Source organism: Notothenia rossii (assembly GCF_949606895.1).
Source record: "Notothenia rossii genome assembly, chromosome: 7".
Lineage (NCBI taxonomy): Eukaryota > Metazoa > Chordata > Actinopteri > Perciformes > Nototheniidae > Notothenia > Notothenia rossii.
Window position 1 is genome coordinate 39456371 of NC_136905.1, and position 18469 is coordinate 39474839.

The following is an 18469-nucleotide window of genomic DNA, read 5'->3' on the forward strand; positions in this document are numbered from 1 at the left end:
AGCCTGTCAAGTTTGACTGTACTCAGCATTGAATCAAAACGCACCATAGCTTTAAATTTGTGTGGCGTTTTTCTGATCAAGATGGTAATCGCCACATTCAGCTGTTATAGGCATGCCAACTTGATGCTCTGCTCACGGATGAGTCGATGAGAATAATAAACTGTTAAGATGATTACCTTACATGTGTAAATATATGTTTCGTCTTTGTGGGGGTCTGCCCCCAAAAAACAGTTTCAAGTCCTGAGAAAGTCAAATAAGACGGTGTGTAAAACTTCACTGCCCAGCCAAAAAAAAGTAACCACTTTGATTCAACTAGGCCAGTAGGTACGGGTATTCCACTGGATAATAACTGCAGCGATGTATGTTTTAGCTGAATACACCGTTTTTTTTAACCCTAACTGATGCAGTTAGTCATTTTTTTTATGTTTGTTCTTTCTGATGTAAAGTCAAGGTTGTAACTGTTTGCAATGAAGTTGTGGGGCGCTGAACTGTTCCTTTGATTCTTTTGAATTATGATAGTAATTACTGGTCTTTCAAATTTGAAGGAGGGTGACCAAGCATCTTGAGGAACGTTCATCATTAACAAAAAATATAGTTTATTTAATAATAACACTGAAGATGTGAATCATAACAGTGATTGACAGCTGATAGGAATAATATGATTGTTAATATTATCATATTCATAAAGACACACATTGATGAGACAGTTAATTAATGTATTTATTGCAGCAGTCTGCATATTTGGTACCCCTGCTGGTCTAAGAGTTAAACCAACTCATTCAGTTAAAATTTATTAAATTACGTGTGCCACCTTATATATTTATATTTAAGGCTTTACTGATGTGCCACAATAATCTCACCTAATGTTATTGAGTTAAAATATCAATATTGTGGCTTTCCAAGTTAACATTGATTGATATGACTGCGATTAAATCAGAATATACTTCTGCCAGGGGATGCCACCCCTCAAATTCTCCTGCCACCCTCTTGCCACCCCATGAATATTTGTCTAGATCCGCCCCTGCCGGTTAGTAAAAACCATTAATTAATGCAAGTCTGCAGACAAGACGGATGGCGAAAAACCTTTTAAAATGTGTATTTTCTGAATGGAGACCGGATCGACCAGGCTAAACAAACGTTGTATATGCTCCATCCGGACTCACAACAACATGATACAGGCACAGATACAACAGCGGCTGTATTCGCCATGACACAGACAGTCTGTGTTTTGTTCATGTTTAACTTTTGTCCAGTTTCTGAACAGATATGAGGAGCTGTGAGCTCTGAGTGCTAACAGCTAACGGCTGAGGTTTTCTGATCCAGCGTCAGGCTGAGATCCTCACCGCTGATTAGCTACCGCGAGAACGTGTCACACGAATTTGACGCTAGAATTGAAAATTTTTATTAAAGAGACTCTCGTACACAACCACACACACTTTTGCATTTCAAAGTATTGCTTGTTCATACAGTTGAATGTTTGAGCTTCACTGTGCCCTGCTGAATGATGTATGTGCAGAGTTGGACCCTTGAAGGCTATTTCTTCTGCTCTGAAATGAAATATATTCGTTACATATTAATAGATTTTTTTATTTGGTTTCGGATTTGTGAATGGGAGAAGTAGTAGCTAGGAAACATACCCAACACTAATTATTAATAATAATAATTAATATAAACTCTCTACAACATTCTTTTAATGCAATAAACATTTATGTCAAAATTATTATGTTTTTCTGTATTGTTTGCGCAAAATGTACAACTTCAGAACATATCCAAAGACAACAAAAAAAGGCCTAACATCAGCCTAACATTGAAAGTATTTTGCAATGGTTTTATACCAATTTCCTTATGTTTTTCTGTATTGTTTAAACAAAAAAATGTCCAACTTCAGAACATATCCGAAGAAAAAGAAAAGGCCTAACATCAGCCTAACAATTAAAGTATTTTCCAATGGTTTTATACCAATTTCCTTATGTTTTTCTGTATTGTTTTAACAAAATGTACAAGTTCAGAAAATATCCGAAGACTCAAAACAAAAAAATACCTAACATCAGCCTAACATTGAAAGTATTGTCCAATGGTTTTATACCAATTTCCTTATGTTTTTCTATATTGTTTAAACAAAATGTACAACTTCAGAACATATCCGAAGACACAAAAAAAAGGCCTAACATCAGCCTAGCATTGAAAGTATTTTCAAATGGTTTCATACCAACTTCCTTCGGAGAGCAGATATTCTATTTTTGATGTAATACTTAACAGCTCTCCAGTCCCTATTTGATAGGGCTTGTGGTTCGGCAGAGATGCAATCCTCACAGGCCTCTTTTCCTGGAACCTGATTCATAAATATCCATCTTCTCAAGTGTCGTTCCACAGCAGCAATTTCCTCAGATGTCCAGATGCGCTTCACAACCATTTCTTTCCCTAGGTGGACTTTAAAGAACATGTTATAGGTTTAAGAAGCCTAAGACTCAGTATCATACAGTTATGTATCTCTCTGAGGTTTACGACAAGGTGAGTTTCTTTTTATTTCCTGCTTCTTTACACATACTTTCTCCAGTACAGGTTAGCTCTGAGTGTTAGCGATGCTAATGTAAACAGACTATATTTCTTCCAGAACACGTCTCACATTCATTGATCCATAGCAAGAATTGATGAGGCACTGTCAGAGAATAAATTAAATGAATTGCTAGCATGAATATATGTCATATGGTTTAAACTTTACAGTATTGTTATCAGAATTAGAAAATAAAAGGTATTTCTCATGAAATGTTTGATTTGTCAAACTGTATAAAAAAGGGATTTATTTAAACGGTCATTGCTGATTCATCACTCTGCATTATCCTCTTTTCAACCTATTAAACAGGGAAACAATCTAACCCTCATTGTAGTCACTTTTCATCTCACCTCTCTTTTTAGCCGACTTCTGGTGTTTCGTCAGGACCTTTCTTGTACTATCTTGAAGGGATGACATGCTGGCCTCACCTTCAGACTCTTCAGTGTCTTGTATTACGGCATCTGGATAAAGAAAACATTTGATTAGAAATATATTAAAGAGAGACATGGAGACTTTAAATATGAAGTAGTTGTTTGGAAAAGTCTTTGGATCAAGATCATTGTTGGTGCTAGTTATTTGTTAACCCCATGGCAGAATTATTGTTTTCTAATAATAAGTATAGCTTGATTGATAATGTCAGATGTTCCTTTACTTATAATCAAAATATAGTAGTACCTTTATTTGGTTTGAGTTTTGATTCATTTGGTTATGGTTTCTATATATTCAGCATATTTAGTTACAGTGCTAACATGAAGTACTCAATATAAATGTTGGTAAAAAAAAAACTAAATTGAGACCATCTTGCTATTTTCTGATGAGTAAATGCATTTTTGTACTTTTCATGTAATTCTTTCTAGAAAGTGAACATCATGGTGATCAGTGACATAGCTAGACTTGAGGCACTGTCAGAGAATACATTAAATGAATTTCTAGCATGAATATATACCTCTCTTTTTAGCCGACTTCTGGTGTTTCGTCAGGACCTTTCTTGTACCATCTTGAAGGGATGACATGCTGGCCTCACCTTCAGACTCTTCAGCTTCCTGCATACTGGCATCTAGAAAATCGTTTTTACAGACAAGAGATATGGACTCAAAATATGCAGTAGCTGTCAGTAAAAGAGGACAAATTAGGATAAATATCATGCATATTATCTTCTGTCATTGTGAAAGCAATCACATTGCCATGATCAAGACCATTTGGTTTATCAAACATGACTTTTCCATCTTGATTTAGCTTACATTGTTCCATGATATAGTGGTCAACTATGAAGGATATAATCCTCCCTCCTTTTTCAGACTCGGACTAGCCATCAAAATAGTAGTGCAAAACCAAGCGGCAAACTCTGGGGCAGAGCCGGGAGGCCAATAAGGAAGAGCCACAAAATGCAGTTAATCTATTGGCCGATAGGGGATGACTGCAGAAAGGAGCAATTTCCATAGACCCCCATGTTAAAATACCCAACTTTACAGCAGAAATAAACATGTTTCTACCCCTGGATGCAATACAAATTATTCGGGATATAGTTAGATTCCACCTTAAAGATTATTAATTGTTGAGTGAATTGTTTTATAACGCAACCCTTTTATTTATATTAGGTCATAAAGTTATTGCATAAATTAGGGCGTCGTCACGTTGATGGACAGGTACGTGCCTCACTGTCAGCTAACAGCAACTTGTCCACTCTGCTAGGCTACAACGTTAGCTAGTTGTAGTTACTGTACTTGACCCTTTAGCCGTTTTTGTGGTGATTGTGCCTTTTAGGGAATGTTGTTACAAATACCAGACAATTAAAATGTCGTGCTGTGCGTCCCGGCGGACGGAGCTAGCCGCCTGCGGCGGAGTCCGGCGTTATAACTGGAAATCAAGGAATGCAGCGAAACACGGACTTGGTTCGTATATTATATGTCTATGTGCAAAACCCAGAGATGGCAGGTTTTTAATACGGCAACCCCATATTTGTTTATGTCAAATCAATTCTCAAGTTTCAAATGATAAATGCCGTATTCGACTAGCCGTCAGGTAATGCACTGCAGTGGACTGGTTCTGCATTAAATGGTGTGTGTTGTTGTGTTGTGTGTTTTGTTATAATGGCTTAACATACCTTCCATGTCCTCTTGGGAACAGCCATCCATGTCAACAGTTTCTGAAATGATAGAAAATGAACTAATGAGTTGAAAAGCTGAACATTTGTGTGATATACCTATGAATATCAACTGATTTGAAAAGTAATACATAAACAGCTCACCTAAGGATACAAATAGTTGGAATAAAATATTGTAGTTACATTTTAAAAACAAACTCCAAAAACGAAATGTATTTTTATTCTGAAAGAGTATGATTTAAAAAGGTTAACAATGATGTCCCGTTTTAAAAATTGTATTTAAAAAAACAAAATATATATTGGATATTATACAGTTCACATCAATGTGGATCTCATCCAGATTCATCCCTTTGTATTCGCCTATTCGTCCCTGTTCCAATGCCAGCAGAACCTTGCATATTTTAGCAAGCTGGAGGGTTCCTTCTGGAAGGCGGTAGTGCTTTCGGTGGACTTCGATGTTATGCCCAAGGAAATCTGCTAACCGGTCAAGTTCTGTTGTCTTGAGATTCAGAATGGTTGAAAGAGTAGCAATGTGTTTCCTGAGTTTCGTTGAGGTCAGCGCTTTTGGATTCTTGATATCTTTACATTCACGCACAAACTGCCTCAAGCAATCAGAACCCCTGAGGTGATGGACAGAATTTGGCAATGCAAACAAGAAGACGTTTTCTTTGAGTACCGCACATTCTTCTCGCTTTTGAATCAGAGTGTCAAGTGATTCCCTCATCAGCGGGGTGAGGAGTACTGGAACTTTTCTTCCTCTCTTTCCAACTATGGTTATACGGACAAAATGGTTGCAAAGCTTCTGCTCTAGTGTTGTTAGTGCCAAGTTTACATCCTCATGCGTTTCCGATAAGTCTCTGGATAAATACGCTGAAACGGCCATTCTGGATACTTCTCCTTCTCTCCGGCGGTTGAAGAGGATCACTTGAGCCAGGGTGACTTTGGCCAAGTCTTTCCAGTTAGACGGCGATACCTCTTCTTTTAGGTCCTTCACGCATTCAAGCTGTTTCTCAGATAAATGAAAATGAAGATGTTGGACGTCTTTTGTGAATGGAAGGAGTTGAGGAGAGTTCCACTTGGACTGTTCAAGTTGAGTTAGCGCTTGGCTTGCAATGTCAAATTTCCAACTTTCTTTGTATAGCTGCGCAAATTCCTCAGCATCGTTGGCAGTTTCTTTATCGTTGGACTTCATCCCTTCAGACTTGAGGAACATGGCCAATGAAAGCAAGCTGTGCCCAACTTTGCGGGCAAGAGATGGACGTTGATATTTGCCAGTGTCATCACTAAAACCAGCGAGGCATCTTGCAGCATTTACAACATCACCATACCTGTCAGGCTTAATAAGTTCTTTGATTGTCTTCTTCACAGTCGGAGCTTCTTTAGCTGCCAGCAACAGTCGACCCAGCTCCCTCAGTTTTTGTCGGATGTGTTGAAGTTGGCTGGTTACCCTCTCATTTTTCTTAAACAATCTGTAACCAAACTGTAGAATAAATCTGTCTTCCTTCACATCAATCGTAATCTTGTCTTGATGCATATCACTTAAGAACTTCCAGTATGCGTCACTAAATCCATCTGGAGCTGGTTCAGCAAAAGCACATAATGCTTGGACTCTTGATCTGCCTTTAGATCTATTACCTTCAGGTTTGAATTTGCAGGATTGAAAATGGCGCCACAAAATCTTCCTTGAAAACAAACCATAGCAATAAATACAATGCATAAAGTATTTTCCATCGGTATTTCTGCGGGGTTGCTTGTACGGAATAAGTTTTCCTTCTCCGTCTTCCAAAACTTGACTGTTGTGTGCAAAGTTCCCTTTATTTCTGATTAAATCTAATTGCAGTCGTCTTTCCTTGGACTTTATTGGGAAACTCATTGCTTTTCCAACTTCTACTTTATCGTTGTGTTTACGTACCAGGTGTCTGGACATTTTTTGGACATGTAGTTCACAATAATAGCAGTGGTGTTTTTTATAATATTTTCTTGATCCATCCTCTGTCTTCATTACTGCATTCACAAATACGGCCGGCTCGTTATCAGGGGGCATTGAGTCACTTGCTTTGTTTGTTGTATGTGACTGCTCCATGTTCCCTTTAGTTACTGCTCTGCAATGTGAAATGTTTTTGCTTTCCCTGGATGACTGACTGGACTTCTTGGCAATTGATATTTCAATGTTGCCCTCACTGTCTGTGCTTTCTCTTTCTCTGGGACTTGGAACGTATTCTTCTTCGCTATCTGCCGTAGATACAACTGACCCTGCAAGATCCGTTTGAATCTTGAGAATAAAAAAACATAGTTAATACTCGCCCTCAAAATTATTGTTTATTATAGCTTGAACTGACTACACTTGTTATCATTAATTCATATTAGGAAGGGTTGGCTGAAATTCAGAATACTTTGAGTTGAAGTCATTTTACAGATTTCAATATTCTATTAAATGCTGTCATAACTAATTGGATGTGTCAAATTCAGATGAAATCTTAAAAGACAACAACCAGTAACACATCTTTAAAGACACTTTTGGAATTAGTATTGAAAACATTGAACATAATTACAACTTAAATGTAAGCACTACCTAAAATGCATTGTCAATATGCATGCCTGGCACTCTAATAAGTGAAACTGTTGTTGATTTTGGTTGGTGCTACCCTTTAAGGGACAACATGGAAGAGTAAAAAGTGGCTTACTGGACGGCAACAGGCTCTTCTCTGCCTGAGGGGAGCTCTTTCAGACTTTGAGGTCGAAGGGCACTCTGAACCTTCATCACTCGAAAAATCTGGAACTCTATCCATCTGCAAAACAAAACATGTTTGTCATTGAATACTTATTTATTTATGTTTGCATTCCAATGCACTCAACTGTAAAGGGAGGACCTTTGAAACAGTGCAGAGAAAAAAAATGAACTTGCATTCAAAGTATCTGAGCCTACCAGAACATCTTCTGTTATCCTGAGCTTCGGATTGCCTTCATCACAGTTTGGAATAAAATCTTCATCCTCTTCATCAGTGTCAGGATAATCCACTAGAGAGCACCCTCTGACAGTAAAAAGCTATATAGAAATAAACACAAAACAGTATGCCTTAAAATAGTAAATAAGTCATATATTGACATTAATAGGTTGCCTTCTGTAAAATGTCTTTCTGCAACAGCCCTTTGGCTAAAACAAATTGCACGGCATGTTCTAATACAGGGGTCTCAAAATGTAATACATAAATCTGTCCATATTTTTCATATCTTTAAAATTACTTGAAATCATTACCGAACAAAAGTAGATTAACAGAAAAAAAACTGATTGTGGAGAGAGCTCTATATTACTGAATTACGTAATTACCTGAATTTCCCCACACACACACACACACACACACACACACACACACACACACACACACACACACACACACACACACACACACACACACACACACACACACACACACACACACACACACACACACACACACACACACACACACACACACACACACACACACACACACACACACACACACACACACACACACACACACACACACACACACACACACACACACACACACACACACACACACACACACACACACACACACACACACACGAGGGAAAATGTCCACACACATGACCTAACGACCCAGGGTCGTAACACTCCCACCAACTAAAAATCAAACATTTCCCCCTAAAGAAATGTTAGATTCACAGGGACCTGGACAGAGCCTCAGCCACAAAATTATCAACCCCCTTCTTGTAGCAAATTTGGACGTTAAAATCCTGGAGCAAAAGGGACCAACGCATAAGGCGGTGGTTGCTGTTCTGCATCCGAGATAGAAACACGAGAGGATTGTGATCAGAGAAAATCACAGTTGGCAAAGAACTCGACCCTATATACACCTCGAAGTGCTGTAACGCCAGTAAAAAGTAAAGCCAGTGCCTCTTTTTCGATGGTGCTGTCATGAAGCTGGTGTTTCTTGAACTTCTTCGAAAAGTAACAGACCGCTCATCCTCCTGCAGAAGCACTGCGCCCGCACCTAGTGCACTCGCGTCTACCTCCAACTTAAAAGGGCGGGTGAAGTTTGGAGCAGCAAGTACCGGGGCACTGCAGAGGACCGCCTTTGCGGCCTCGAAAGCCAACTGACATAACGATGACCACCGGAAAGGGACTTTAGGACTTGCTAAACCCGTCAAGGGAGCCACAATATCAGAGAAATGTCTGCAAAAAGCGCGATAATAGCCAGCCATCCCCAAAAAACGTCAGAGCTCATGGCGCGTCTGGGGGGGTGGGACATCTATAAAAGCCTGTACTTTAACAGCCACAGGGCAGACCTGACCTTGTCCCATTTGCTTACCCAAATACGTCACTATAGTCTTCCCAAATTGAGTGTGAGGGAAGCTGAACGCAAACGATCAAATATTTCACTCAGAGTCTTCAGATGCTCAAGCCAGGTATATGAATAGGCCACAATATCATCCAGATAAACTTCGCAGTTCCCAACCCCACATAAAACCCTGTTCATCAGCCGCTGGAAAGTGGCAGGTGCATTTCTCAACCCAAACGGCATAACCGTGTACTCCAAAAAATAGTCTGGTGTGACAAATGCACTGATTTCAGCAGCATGCTTAGTGAGGGGAACCTGCCAATATCCCTTTAGGAGGTCCAACTTTGTGACATATTTAGTAGAACCCACACGGTCCACACAGTCATCCATCCGTGGAAGCGGGAAGGAAGCTGGTTTAGTAACGGCATTTAATTTACGGTAATCATTACAAAAACGCGGCGTCTTATCCGGCTTAGGGACCAGGAGCGATGGTGAACTCCAGACATCTGACAGGTATGGCAAGAATGACAGAATTTAGCAACGTCTGATTTAAGTCCAAGCCAGAAAAAATAACGGAGAACCCGCTGGTAGGTTTTCCGGACTCCTAAATGACCGGAGAGAGTATGATCATGTGCCAAGCTCAGCACTTGTAAACGAAACGGCTGTGGAAATACAATTTGGTACCCAGACTCCTGCGTACAACCTGAGCTAGGCGACCAGCGGCGCATCAGAACACCATCATCAAATACGTAAGACACTGATCTTTCACCCGTTTTGTCATTTTCAAAGGATAGGCAGGACGACAATGTACTGTCAGATTTCTGTGCTTTAATCAACTGATCTTTATCCACTGAAAGTTGAAGGGGTTTGTCGTCAGGCTGAAGCTCTATGGAAACAGATATTTTCTCTTGACCCTCTGCCAGTGGGTTCAGTGGATCGGAGTCACCCATAAAAGAGTCACTCAGATCCACTACGTCACCTAGTTTTCGGGACATGGTACGAGTTACAGCACACACAGGGAACAGCTGAACCGAATCCAACACAGTGGACTCAGACACACATGTGATCATAGCTGGATCATTAACCACTTCGGGTGACGGAAAAACTTTCTTCTCAGCCAAATCATTACCCAGGATCAGATCAACACCGTTAATTGGTAACTGGGAACGCACAGCCACCTTAACCACAAAACAGTTAGTTTAACCCCCCATGCCAAAATGTCTGTCCCACTATACGACTGAGCTGAGAACGGAAGGACACCACCACGAATAATCGACTGCTTAGCACCTGTGTCCCTCAGAATTGTGATGGGAATTTGTTTTCCCTCACTTGTCAAAGACACAGAACCCTGCGAAATTAAAGGCTTGAACGCCTCATCAATAGCGCTATCCTCCACGTTTAATGCAACGTTCTTTACAGAGTGCGGTTTGGTATGAATAAAATGTATAGGGGATGGCGTTTTTCTACCTGCGTACTGCTCTTTCCTTTCTAGGCTAGGGCAGTCGACGATGTGGTGTCTTTGCTCACGGCAGTAATTGCACTCCCTGTTCTCAGCTGCTTTGGTGCTACCATGGGAAGGAGATTTTACCCTTCTGTCAGTCACAGGATCACGGCAAACTGGAAGTAAAACATTTTTGTTTTTCATTGGCAAACCCACTAGACGGCAGGAGTGTCAGTTAACATGACAGCGGCTAGCTTTACTCCAAAAATAGTTAAGTTTGGATTCAAGGATTATTTTGTCGATGACGCTAATAAGAAGAGAACAGCGGTATGCAGGGTCTGCAGCATAAAGATCAGTGACAGGACCACCACAACATCCCACTTCATTCGTCACTACAAAAAAAAAAACACAGAGGCTACGTGACTGTGTTGTGTTAGCTAGAAAGCTAACGTTAAGTTTAAGCTACGTTAGACTTGGTTTCAAATCGATTAAGCAAAGAGAAGACAAAACGGGGTAAATGAACACTAGAACCACCAAGGGATTCATTTTGACTAACCCTGATACTGACGGGCTGTCAGGAGAGAGAGAGAGGAAAAGAGATGCCTCGTTTATTTCCCCTGTGTTATTATCAGAAGTTACTGGAAACTTTTGATTAATGTAGTTCTATTTCGTATATGGGTTCGCCCTCTAAGGCTATCGCTATTGGGTAATCCCCCTGCTCACCCGCGCAGCACTGAAACACTTGTAGTCCAGGCCCACCCGCAAGGTGGGCCCCGCCCTCGGGCCTCATTCTGGTATAAAAAGAAAGGAGGCCCGGCAATCTGCTCCCTCTTTTCTTCAGCAAACCTTGGCAGTTACTGAAGCACAGAACCATTGAACATCATGGGAAATAACTGCGTCCGAAATTGTCCCTCATGTGGCTCAGGATATATCATGAGCTATGACCAGCACGCAATGTGCGAATCCCGCCTGGGGCCAGAGCATGCGGACGCGGCTCTCAGCCAGCAGGTCGCTTGCTCACATTGTGCCCGTCTCCCATCAGCCGACAGGAAGCGAAGAGCGGACGCTCTAGCTGCTGCGGCCGATGAGGATGATTGGCCCGTCCAGCAGGTGGACGGCAGCATGTCCCTGGAGCCGAGTGCCGGGCAGGAGTCGGACGACTCCTACCCCGTCTCCCTCCATGGTTCACCGTGCGGTTCTCCCCTCCCTCCTCTCCCCCGGACGGGGGAGACAGAGTCGGAGCAGGGGGCTGGTTTGGCGGCCGAGCATGCGGTCCCCTTCTCCGTCGCCACAGGACGGCGCCCTACATTGAGCTCCCCCATAGAGTATGTCGCCCGCCAGGCCGACCGGGTGCACCAGTGTGCCTTTCTGGCGGCGGCGAATATCATCGCGCTGCTCTCCAACTCGGTGGTGACACTGGTAGAGCGGTCCACCACCGAGGCAGAGGAAATCAGCAAGGCGGCCAGCACGGCGCTCACTCTGTGCGCGTCCGTCGCTGTCTCCCAGGCGAGGATTTCCGCGTGGGTGACACAGATCCAGCGCCACCTTCATCAGGCGTCTGTTACGGAGACGGCCAGAAAAGGGCTACTGGACGCTCCAATCAGCCCGTACGGGCTGTTAGGACCCCAGTTCCACGCCATGGTGGAGTCCATGAAGATGGCCGCGGAACAGGCGGACGGCATTCGCCAGCATGTCAGCTGGCTCCAGCCTGCTGAGCGCCCACAGCAGCAACAACGCCTGCAGCAGCTGCAGCAGCCACAGCGTCCACGCCGGCCACAGGAGGCCGCAAGCGGAGAGACGCCCACAGCAACCTGTTGGTTAAAAAACTACAGAGCTCGCGGCATTCCTCTTGTCGAGATACGCCTCGTACACACGGCCTTAATAAACCCATGAGCACCGTTAAGTGCGAGTCCAATATGACACTCTCTGTTCAAGATATTTGCACTGGGAGACTAGTTCTATTTCTGCTCCATTTAAAAAATACATTGGATCCTTCGATCCTTAAAACTAGAACACTGATGGCTGGCTTACGATACAAACTTCATCACCTTTTAACAAGAGAGTAAGTATATAAAACGTTATTTTGTATATTTTACACATCAGCAGAAACGGAGAGAGATGGCAGGACACCGTGTTTTAGAGAGAACCCCTCCCCCCTGCGTCAGCAAACGGCTTGCGCGGTAATACCATCGCCCAGATGGTCCGCTTTTAGTTTACCAGACGGTGCTTGTTAGGACTCTTTTCACTTCTGGCGGCGGGGGGATATTTCCTTCTTCTTCCTCCACATTGAGGGGTAACGGTGAAAACTCTTCTTTGATCTCGCTTTTTGTTTGCGTTTCTTTGCTTTTTGTTGCACATATCTTGTACACCGCTGGTTCCACAGTTTTTTCTTGATGCACTACTTCTTCCGATACAATGGTTGCGTGGAGATCTCTGGAAGACACCAGAGTTAACACAGCCCAATCTGTTGAGGTCAACGTTGCTTTAAAACTGTGGGGTCTATACGTTTCTCCATTCTTCAGATTGTAGAAATGCAGTTCATTCGCCATATAGTTGAATATGTATCCCCAAACATGTTCATTTTCCAGAAGCCATTTCTCTTCAAGATCTTCGACCGGAGGTGTTTGAACCCGGCACAGATACTGCATCCGTTTCTTGATTGGCGCTCCGGACGGATGGCGGTAAGTTGTCACAGGCGTCTCGCTGATTAAACCCATATCGAGGCGTCTCTTGGCCATTTTTTCTTTTTGGAAAGATGACTTGATGATTGGAAATGACTGGCTTTTTATCTGCACGGGGTTCTTTTTTTTTTATCTCACTCCACCCCTTCGGTCTTCTGACATCACATAATTGGGGCGGGCCCTTCTGTCACTTTTATGCATACTAATATGATGGAAGCGGCATTTTGTTTTAATAGACTTGGGGGCGGGCCCACCTGTCACTTTTTATGCATACTAATGTAATTGAAAATTGTTTTATTATACACCATAAGGCGCAACAGTGGGGGCTTTTCACACCTCTGAATACACATCACCCCCCTCCTATCGACGGATCTCACACCTACTTGGGATATCACACCTACTTGAGATCTCACACCTCGAACAAAGGGGAGGCGGGACTTAGCTCATTAGCATAAGTAGGGAGAGGTGTGACCTGTCACAGCACCTGTCACTTTCTATGCATACTAATGTGATGGAAGCGGGATGAATAATACTACTAATGTTTGTTTATATAGCCCAATATCACAAATGTTACATTTGTCTCAGTGGACTTCACAGTTTGTGAACAGAGCTGTTTTAAAACATTCTGAGAGACAAATAAACTCCAACACTTGGCAACTGATTAACTTTTTTTGCGGTCCGCTCCGGGGCTCAGTCTGCATTTCATCCAACTTTGCATTAACGAAACAATTTCACAACAGACCCTGACAACTCACAAACACACAAAACAAATGATTAAAATGAGTGACTTACCCTTCCACCGTCAAAACACTGCTTCTTGAAAGACTCTTCTTTGCAGATGAAAAAATCCTTCGATTTGTCCCGATACAGAGGATGTTTTGTTTGGAGACCTCTCCACATAAAACACACTGAGGCCGCTCCTCTCCATTTCTAACAGCTTTTGTGAAGCCAACGTTTAAAAACTCCTCTTTGTATCGTCTTTTTGCCATCATGTACGATCGGGATTAATCAACAGACAATAAACAGCCAGCGCGAAAACCTTCGCGGGGGACGCGTCAGAGCTGCTGATACAAATACAATCTTTTATTTTTAGTTTATTTGTATTTAGAAAATTAAATCATTCAATATACAATGCTATATTGCATAATTTCATTTTCAAAATAAAAATAAAATAAAAATATTATAAAAAAAATTGTATTTGCAACGCAGCCATCAGCACTGACGCTGTGTGTGTGTAGCAATGCATTTAACTGGCGACCCAATCAAAACGGGTCCGCGACCACCCTGAGTTTGGGAAAGGCTGCTTTAGACTAAAGTGAACTATCTAAATACTCAGAGTCCTTTACCTCACTGTGTTGTAGTTATCAGCCTCTGAGTCGGACTGGAGAGGACTCTCCCTCCACATCATTGTAGAAACATCTTCTTATATCCGTAAGAGCAGCTAGCACCAGATGCTAATAACAACAGCGCTGGTACCAGTGTACCCTCTCTTTCTCCCTCCCTCGCTCGCTCCCACGCTCACTCGCACGTTGGCTGTGAGCTGCGGGTGCCAGATAGGCCAACATCCCCCATTTTCATCACTTACAGCACCCATCGTACAGGGCAAATGAAAAGTGTAACCTGGGATGAAAAGGGTGTTACACATGGCCGCGGGAAGTAGGGGTGCTGGGATTGCTGCAGCACCCCCTGTTGGCGAGTGGTGTACATTTTAAAAACTGAGTGACCACCTAAATACAAATGATTAAACTACATAAAATAGTTATGATTTTACTTAAAATAAAATGTGCTGTATACAGTAGCATATAATAGTCATAGTATATATTTGTATTGAATTTATTTTCCAAATAAATAAAATCCGAGTCATCTAGGTCGTAGGTCGTGGGAGAGTGACGTAATTGACGCGACACACACACTGCAGTGACAACTTTCTAGAATGGCGCAAAAAAGGATTTTGGATTTTTTTCTCCAACAAACAACCCAATAAAAAGAGTGGACCACCAGCTACTCCTCAGCCCACCACCTCTACAACTAGAGTAATATGACACAGAAGACACTGACACATCTGACTTTGATGCATGTCCATAGTAACATTTTGGACAATGTGGATGTATCTGCTCTAATGAGGGTCTTCATTAGTGCCACCCCAGAGAGGAAGGCTACATTTAGAGTTTTGTGAAGCCCCAACACAAGGTAAGACGATATTTTCCTTTAATGCTGCTGCCGCTGTGCAGTGTTTTGCCTTGTCAATCAGTTAAAATTGAATTCATAGTTTTATTAATATTGTAAATAATATTTTCTGACTATTTGTAATGTTATGTAGGTTTGTAAGACCCATAGTTAGGATGTGGGCATGTGCAGCTGTTGCTAAGTGATGTAGGTCTATAATGGTTTATTAAGCCTAACAGTTAAGGCGAGACACCCCAGGTGAATAGGGTACTTTTTTTTTACTTAAAGATATCAGCTAGAAATGTATCCAGTTAATAACCTACAATAAGGCAATTGTTTCTTGTATTACAAGTTTTCTGAATATGCAAATTATCCATTATCTCATTAAATATGTGCATATTTGGATAAAGCCAGGTTCAAAATTCTTGTTTCATTTTGTAGTCATATTAGCATCTAAAGCTTTTACAGAAGGGATTTTGGATATCTCTTTTTTAACACTCCATAAATCAGAAAATACTGTCAACAGCCCTAAAATATCAATTTTCGCCATGTTTTTAGGTATAACATCTTATATAATCCAGGCTATGAATGACATATGAACAAACCCTTCTGTAAAAGCCTTCATAATATTGATAGGAATATAACTGGAAGGTTTGGTGTATGTAAGTGCAACTGAAGTGGACATTTCGGACTCAGAGTAGGAGAAAAAACTCATTTTGAGAAAACGACCTTTAAAGATTGCAGTGAGGCGCTAGCTAAACCCTCCTGTTCTTTGGATGACAGCTTGCGCCTCGACGCACTCCGTGAAGGTATTTCATGTTCGGGGTCATTTGTTTTTTGTATAACCTTGCTTCGTGCAAGTGACAATTGTTGTTGTCTTCTCTGGGAACTGTGTGTTACGCCGTTCTTTTGCCCTTTTGAGATTACATTTCTAGCGGAAAGCTAACCAGGAAGTGTTTTAGCACACCACATGACGCATCTGAACGAATCACGTTGTCAGAAGTTGACACCAGCCAATGAGATTTCGTTTCTTGGTTTAAGACCCCTTTGTACTTTCACGATTGGTTGCTCCTTACAAAGGAAATGACCATATTTGGATCCGATGAGATTGTGCAGGAGAGACGGAGCTTTCCAACGATTATCTCTGATGACATGGTGCAAACAGTGGTCGCGGTACTTTATGTTACTTTAGAATGCTAACTTTTGGTGAATTTAGGAGAAATCTACTGACGCAAATAGACAAACTATAGTAAAATAAACACTTAAATATGTATTTCGTACGTTTTCCTTCCAAAAGCCTGAAATAAATCATATTATGGAATCAAAATAGCACAAAATCTCAAAATTGACCAGTGCATGGAAAACGATGTTTTTTTAAATAAAAAGATAAAACACTGGCATGTAATTTATCTTACAATAAATAGGTTTTGAATAATATATGAGAGTAAAATCTACGTCACTTTACAGACCCGCCCACTTTTGGGGAAACCAACGCTGTCATTTGAATGACGATCAAGCCTGAAGCTACAGAGATCTTCTTTTACTGTCTTTTGTTCTTAGAGGAAGTACAGAAACATGTAACTCTGTTTGTTTTCATGTTTGAGGTGCAATAAACGACACAGCAGCTTTTTGGCATGATAAAACTATTATTTTCTGCCTCCCTCATGAGAGTAACAGCTGGCGAAATTACAGCCTCGCCTACTGATTTCAAATGTGTGCTCTAAAATGATATTTATAAATGACTTATCATTATTATAAGCAAGACAATAAATGGCAAAGATATGTAGAAAATAAACGTATTTGAGATACTGTAGTGCGGAGAGAAAGGGAGTCGGAGGCGGTGCAATGAAGGTGCAAAAGGGTACTTTACTTCGGAGCAGAAAAGGACATGTTGTCGGGTCGCAGCCCGGGACGACAAGAGAAAGAGACAAGGAGGGCACACAACATATATAGAGAGCAACACATATGCCCGTGCGGAAACAAATTATGGAGACAAGCAGTGGCTGGAAGTCTAAATAGCGGTGGCCGTGGTTCGAGGCGGAGTTTTAGGCGTGGCCATGCTCCTGAACCTATGTTAACAATTTAACCTAATTTCACTAGCGGGAACCACGCCACAACAGTGTGATGTTTGTAAGTTTATTGAAGTAACAAGTGAATGATATGAGGGGGGTGAAGGGATGATCTGGGAGGACGAGCTGTGGTCCATGCAGTGGGAGACTCACGGCCCGTCTACACTACAGGCATCGAAAAATGCTTTCAACGCTTCGCCCATTCACTTGAATGGGGTGACGTAGAAGATTTTTAATCTTCGCCGAACTGCATTGTGGGGAGCATGGCATGGCTTTGCAAGCATCACGAGCATCTATCTATCGGCTGATGCTTTCGAAGCTGGCATCAGCCAATCAAATCCCGTTTATGCAAATCCCGCCAGTGCAAGCGCAGCCAATCAAACCGCGTGCAAGCTGGGAGAGCCAGACCGCAGTTAATTTCCTCATATTCCAAACGAGATATTACAGTAGCAAATCACCCGGTTCTTTACGGCCATAACTATTTACCGGGATACAAACCGGAGGAACCAGGCATGGAGGGAGGTGGCAGAGACAGTGTGTGAAACTGGTAGGTTTTCTCCTGTTTGGAGAGTTTATATCCAGTTTACTTAGTTTAAACATTGCTATTGCTTTGTATGTCGGGGGCGGGAGATTCATGTGATTGGTTGTTGGTCGCGTTGCTCGCAAAAAATCGCCAAGCTTCAGACACGCCCAGCTTCAAGATTTTTTGATGCCTGTAGTGTAGACGGGCCGTCAGAGTGGGGGTTCCGTCTCCGGCATGATCTGCGTGGGCTGATTACGGGCCCCCAAACGTGATGAAGTCATGAGGTGGCGACGTGAGGACGTGCCGACGTGGTGACGTCATGAGTAGGGTTTTTTAGAGGAAAATCAGCAGCCAGCGGACGAATGGTCCGGAGAAGAGGCCTAGAATAGACAAGTTTACACGCCAAAACACGGGTAGCGCCATAACCCTACACAAATGCACTTCATTTCTGCCGGAAGTCTTTTGCACAGCGTCTGTTGGTGTAAACCGGTGTAAACAGTCAGACGGGCACTGGTGTAAACACAGCGATTTCGATGCTAACAGTGATGCTAGCTTGGGAACACGATTCTACTTCTTTGACTGGAGATGGCGTTACTCTCCCCCACCCGAATTCAGTGCAAAACT

At 42.1% G+C, this 18469-nt stretch overlaps 1 protein-coding gene across 2 annotated transcripts; it reads right to left on the minus strand.

The window, feature by feature from the left end:
• Positions 1-1386: 1386 nt before the first annotated feature.
• On the minus strand, positions 1387-14068 carry LOC307013782 (uncharacterized protein). 2 transcript variants are annotated; one of them, XM_079641329.1, is made up of 7 exons: positions 13880-14068; positions 7585-7704; positions 7343-7447; positions 4659-4700; positions 3501-3611; positions 2905-3015; positions 1387-2421 (listed from the first exon to the last, which is right to left on the minus strand). In XM_079641329.1, the coding sequence occupies exons 1-5, from the start codon at positions 13985-13987 to the stop codon at positions 3531-3533; spliced, it is 456 nt and encodes a 151-aa protein (XP_079497455.1). In that variant the 5' UTR covers positions 13988-14068; the 3' UTR covers positions 1387-2421; positions 2905-3015; positions 3501-3530. The 2 variants fall into 2 exon arrangements, with proteins under 2 accessions (XP_079497455.1, XP_079497454.1); XM_079641328.1 differs by having other exon boundaries at positions 1387-2430.
• Positions 14069-18469: the final 4401 nt, after the last annotated feature.